This window comes from Erinaceus europaeus, chromosome 6 (genome assembly GCF_950295315.1).
Source record: "Erinaceus europaeus chromosome 6, mEriEur2.1, whole genome shotgun sequence".
NCBI lineage: Eukaryota > Metazoa > Chordata > Mammalia > Eulipotyphla > Erinaceidae > Erinaceus > Erinaceus europaeus.
Window position 1 is genome coordinate 4,550,036 of NC_080167.1, and position 6,000 is coordinate 4,556,035.

At 54.0% G+C, this 6,000-nt stretch overlaps 1 protein-coding gene across 13 annotated transcripts in view; it reads left to right on the forward strand.

Moving 5' to 3' along the window:
• Positions 1–3,953, forward strand: part of GIT2 (GIT ArfGAP 2) — a 51,124-nt gene extending 47,171 nt beyond the window's left edge. For all 13 annotated transcript variants that reach the window (XM_060192569.1, XM_060192573.1, XM_060192572.1 and 10 more), the window contains 2 exons: positions 1,142–1,205; positions 2,088–3,953. In XM_060192569.1, the coding sequence (XP_060048552.1) occupies positions 1,142–1,205; positions 2,088–2,300 (277 nt within the window). In that variant the 3' untranslated portion in view covers positions 2,301–3,953. The remainder of the gene's footprint in view (positions 1–1,141; positions 1,206–2,087) is intronic.
• Positions 3,954–6,000: the final 2,047 nt, after the last annotated feature.

The following is a 6,000-nucleotide window of genomic DNA, read 5'->3' on the forward strand; positions in this document are numbered from 1 at the left end:
AACTTCTTTTTTCTTTAGAATTTATTTATTAATGAGAAAGCTAGGCAGAGAGAGAGCAGGAACCAGACATCACTGCAGTGTGTGTGCTGCCGGGGATTGAACTCAGGACCTCCTGCCTGAGAGTACAGTGCTCTGCTCTCTAACCACTGCGCCACCCCAGGCCAGTAAGCAAATTTAAAAAAAAAATCATTTTACAAATGACTTTTTAAAATGTTTTTATTCTCTTTATTCATTGGATAGAGACAGCCAGAAATCAAGAGGGTAAGGGGAGATAGAGGGAGAGGGAGAGACAGACACCTGCAGCTCTGCTTCACCCCTCGCAAAGCTTTCCCCCTGCAGATGGGGCCTGGGGGCTCGAACCCAGGTCCTTGGGCATCGTACCGTGTGTATTCAACCAGGTGCGTCACCACCTAGCCCCTTACAAAGGACTTTTACATGCATTTTTAAATGTATTTATTTTTCTTTTTTATAATTTTTTAAAGATTTTATTTATTTATTAATAAGAAAGATGGGAGAGAGAAAGAACCAGACATCATTCTGGTCCATGTGCTGCCAGGGATTGAACTCAGGACCTCATGCTTGAGAGTCCAATGCTGTATCCACTATGCCATCTCCTGGACCACTTTTTTGCATTTTTTATATTTATTAGATAGAGACAGCCGGAAATCGAGAGGGATGGGGAAGATAGGGAGAGAGACAGAGAGACCCCTGCTGCCCTGCTTCACTGACCGGGACCTGCCCCAGTTCTAGTTTATTCTCCTTGTCTCTGGTCTTTGGGGTGGAAGTCCTTGTTTCTCTCTAGAAACTAGGAATTGCGTGCCTGAAAAACGAGCGCGCAACCTCAGCGGGCGTGGGTTTCTTTCTTTCTGCGTGAATAACTGCTCTGAGGCTCCACCGGGCTGGCGTTTGCTGTAGGCTGTATTTCACACCGGAGACTATCTCAGTCCAATTGAAAGAACTTGTGGGAGTGACGGAGAGCGACCCTACTTCACATCAGAATGTCTTCTGTCTGCGTGGGGTTCACAGCCGCTGGCTGTGGCCACAGCCCCACGTCCGGGGGGGAGAAAGGGAGCGTATTCGGCGTCCTCTGTTGGGAGTCACCCTTCCTGCCTTTGACCGAGCCCTTCCTTCCTCGCTGCAGTTACAGCCCCTGTTCAGAGCGGATCCACGACGCTGTTACAGAGATGGCCGCGTTATTCCCCAAAGTGAGTCACCTCCTGCTTACTCAGATCAGCGCCTTTTCACTTAACTCCAAGAGATCTGTTCAATGTCCGAACTTCCTTGGCGTACGGAGAGTTTCATGTGTGGAAATGTTTCAGTGGGGCTTTGAAGTACCTTGGCTTTAATACAAGAGCAATGTCTGAGCTAAAAGCTCATAAACACAGCCGTAGCAGGACAGAGTTTTATCTGGAAGATGTCGCCCTAGTGGACAAATATTTTCCTTTTTTAAAATTTGCTCAGTTCTTCTTCTTACTACTACTGTTTTATAGCCACCAGGGCTGGGGTTCCATGCCTGCATGACAAATCCACCACTCCCAGTGACCCTTTTTCCTTTTCATTCCTTTATTTGGTAGGACAGAGAGAAATGGGGGGGGGGGGGGAGAGACCCGCAGTCCTGCTTCGCTGCTGTGAAGCCTACCTCCTGCTGGTGCGGTGGGGACTGGGAGTTTGAGCCTGGATCTCGGTGCAGGTAACATGTGCATCCTCCCAGACGTGCCACCGCCCAGCCCTGTGGACCAGGTGATACTTTTCACAGTCAAACCTTGAGGGTAGCGGGCATTAGTTTTTTTAAAAATATGTATTTATTTCCCTTTTGTTATCCCTGTTGTTTTTTATTGTTGTAGTTATTATTTGTTGTTGTCGTTGTTGGATAGGACAGAGAGAAATGGAAAGAAGAGGGGAAGACAGAGAGGGGGAGAGAAAGATAGACACCTGCAGACCTGCTTCACCGCCTGTGAAGCGACTCCCCTGCAGGTGGGGAGCCGGGGGCTCAAACCGGGATCCTTACATCCGTCCTTGCGCTTTGCGCCACGTGCGCTTAACCCGCTGCACCACCGCCCGACTCCCAGCTGTGTTTTTCTGCGTAGAAACCCAAGTCTGACACGGCGAGGACCTCCCTCCGCCTCCTGACGTCCAGCGCCTACCGACTCCAGTCAGAGTGCAAGAAGACCCTCCCGGGGGACCTGGGCCCCCCCGCGGACATCCAGCTGGTCACGCAGCAGGTCATCCAGTGTGCCTATGACATCGCCAAGGCCGCCAAGCAGCTGGTCACCATCACCACCAAAGAGAACAGCAGCTGAGCGGCGAGTGCCGGCCCCGTGTCTCTGGGCTTTGTCGAGTCCAGTTGCAGGTGTAGGTGCGGGACTCCTGCGGTTTTTACAGGAACACTTAACAAAAGCTGGAACATTTTTTTCTTAAAAAAAAAAAAAAAAGAGAGAAAGAAAATTCAGTATTATTTTTGCATGTTTTCTAACAACTATTCAACTGTTAATTTAACCCACTTGCCTTATTTTGTGCCCGTTTGGCTGGTTTGCTTTCCCATTCCCATGGGCACCGTCAGCGACTGCTGAGTTCACCGCCATAGACGGCCTGAAGCTCAGCTTCACTGTTCAAGGTCGGCGAGAACTTTCTCCGTCCTTCAAGATGGCTCAGTCTGTGGTCTCAACCATAAACGAGCTTGTAAACATTGGGTTAGAAAAAGAAAAAGAAAAAAAAAAAATCAAAAACCTCTTGATGTGTCCGCAAGCCGGCACTGTGCGGTCAGCGGGTCCCCTCAGAAGGGAACAGCGAGGGCCCCGCTTCTTTACACTGCTCTGTCACCTGTCGTGTCGCTCTGATTTCTGTCCCTTGCTCCTCCGTCTCTGTCCCTCTCTCTCTCCGGCTCTCAGCCTGAAGTCCCTGTGCCTGTCCCTCCTCCCGTGTCCGGTTGGGAGCACACCCAAAGTGGCCCGCCCAGGCCGGACGTCCCGTTCTAGAAGCACAACCCAGAGGAATGTCCGCCCCAGAAGCCAAAAGCAGCCCCATGCCACCCATTCAGATTCAGATGTCACTGCCACTCAACTAGGAGGGAAAGTCCGCCCCTGCCATTGCCCTGGCTCCCTCGGCCGCTCACAGCCCACTTCACACGACTCCTCGTCTCTGAGGACTTGGTCGAAGGTAAGAGTCACACAGTCACCTGAGCTAGTGTCTCCTCTGTCGCCTTGCTGGCGCTTACGCGACTTTGGGGGAGGACAGAGTGACGAGTCGCCTCAAGTCACCGGCTCATGTGAGTCAGGTGAAGCGGCAACTTCACTTGAGCCTCGAGGAAGTCAAGGATTCCGGGCACTCGGGAGGCCTTTGAAGTCACAGGGACACCAGAGAGGAGTGTGCCCCCACCCCCAGCCCCATGCCCAGACTCCACAGAGGCCCCAGGTGGGGTGCCCTCCAGATGTGCCGGGTCACCTCCGCAGCCTCCCCTTCCGGCTCCTCGGGGCCCTGTGGGGCAGCTCTGGACGTCCACCTTCCGTGAGCCTCCATCTCACCCCATCTCCCCAAGTCCCCGTCCCCAGAGCCGAGAGGACAGAGGTGCGCTCTGTGAGCCGGGCACTCGCTGAAGAGAGGGCACAGTCGCTCGCAGCCCCCAGCTCCAGCAGGACGCAGACAGTTCTCGTGTGCCAAAGAAGGGCGGGCCGGTCCCAGCCCAGAGCTCAGCCACGGTGGCCCCAGCTCCGGGGAGTCGCCGCTCCAGGAACACTCACCCACCACCCTTGTTTCTCCGACGAGAATACTGCACAGGAAAAAGAAAATGCCTTCTGCTCAGACGTGTCATCCACGTCGCCCGGACTCTGCCCCGTCTGACTCGCCCTGTCTGTCCTTCCTCCCCCTTGTAATTATGGGACAGCCTCCGAAAGCGTCGAGAAATCGTTTTCTGCACCGTGTACCTGCCAGTTACGCAATAAAGAGGCTCTTAGGAAGATGGGGGCTCCGTGTCCCCGTCAGCTCACCGCTGCAGAGCTCTGACATACTCCGGGGCTTGCACTTCACACTAATGACAGGCCTCTTTCTGTTTTCAACCAGAGCACCGCTCGGCTCTGGCTTACGATGGTGCCGGGGATCGAACCTGAATGAACCTCAGGCCTGAGAGTCTGTTGGATAACTGCTAAACTGCTGTGCTCATGCTCTCTCCCTGGCCCAATGACACTCTTTTCTTTCTTTTTACTTTTTTTTTTTTTCTTTTTTTTTCCCCTCTGTGCTTATCAAAGATTTCTTTTTCCATTGAGGTGAATGATTTCCATCATTATATAATTTCAGAAATGCTTTTCAAACAGCTTTCTTTTTTTCTTAAGTATATATTTTTATTATTGGGTAGAGACAGAAACTGAAAGGGAGGAACTAGGGAAAGAGACAGACAGACACCTGCAGCTCTGCGTCACCACCCAGGAAGCTTTCCCCCTGCAGGTGGGGACCAGGGGCTTGAACCTGGGTCTTTGTGCCCTGTAATGCCTGTGCTTAACCAGGTGCGCCACCACCTGGTCCTCTCAAATAGCCTCCTTAACAGAAACCTGATAGCGGGAGTCGGGCGGTAGCGCAACGGGTTAAGCGCAGGTGGCGCACAGCGCAGGGAGCGGCATAAGAATCCCGGTTCGAGCCCCCGGCTCCCCACCTGCAGGGGAGTCACTTCACAGGCGGTGAAGCAGGTCTGCAGGTGTCTGTCTTTCTCTCCCTCTGTCTTCCCCTCCTCTCTCCACTTCTCTCTGTTCTATCCAACAACAACACAGTAACTACAGTATCAATAAAAAGACAACAAGGACAGCAAAAGGGAAAATAAATTAAATTAAAAAAAAGAAACCTGATAGCAAAAGATCTATGTGTCTTATTCCACATTTATACCTTAAGTTCATTTTATTTTTTATTTTAACTTTTTTTAATACTTACTTATTCCCTTTTGTTGCCCTTGTTTTTTTAAATTGTCGTGTTGTTGGATAGGACAGAGAGAAATGGAGAGAGGAGGGAAGACAGAGGGGGGAGAGAAAGACGGACACCTGCAGACCTGCTTCACCGCCTGTGAAGCGACTCCCCTGCAGGTGGGGAGCCGGGGGCTCGAACCGGGATCCTTACGCCAGTCCCAGTGCTTTGCGCCACCTGCGCTTAACCCGCCGTGCGACCGCCCGACCCCCTATTTCAACTTTTTTATCTTTGGGGACTGGGGGTTGACCAGAGAGTGGAGCCTGAGCTGCACCCAGCCTGTCACCGTGTGGCTGACTCCGTTCCAGGAGGCCTGGTGCCGAGCCCCAGCTCCCACCAGGTGACACAGGCAGCATGAAGGCCCGTCCGGCCCAGGCCCGCTGCAGTCTGCGGATGGTGACAGCGTCACCCACAGTCCCCAGACAGGGACATCTGGGGGTCTCTCCCAGAGAGAAGAAGACCCAGGACCTGGTCACCGAGGTCCCTTTCCCCGTGTGTGTGTGTGTGTGTGTGTGTGTGTGTGTGTGTGTGTGTGTATGGGGGTGTCTGGGGGTGTCTGGGGAGCACAGTGCCTTCCGTGGGCTGGCTTCCCCCTTAGAGCTGCTCCCTGGAGCAGTCTCCAGTTCACCTCAGATACGGCAGCTCTGGGGAACTCGTGCCCCGACCAGGCTCGAGGCAGGGGCAGGGTGGTCACCGCCGCTCCCCGGGGTCCACACTCAGATGCCCGCAGCCAAGGACGACGCAGGTCCCGCTGATAACCGCCCTCGGCCCTCACCCCGCCACACAGGTGCCTGCAGGTGTGGGGACGGGTCCACTCCTCACTGCCGCCTGCCAGCCAGAGGATCTGTCCCCTGCAGCCCCCTGGTGAGCCGCTGTTCCTCTCCTCTTCCCCGTCATCAGTCCCCCGACCCTCGCAAGGACCCGGCAGAGGGCCTGGGAGCACGTGCGGTGGGTGCGTGGGTGAGGGGGCACGAGGGACCAGCGCCTGGCACCACCGCTCAGTCAGCTCGTGGCCCCTCGGGTGACTGGATGCAGTGAGGGCAGCTTCAGAACGAG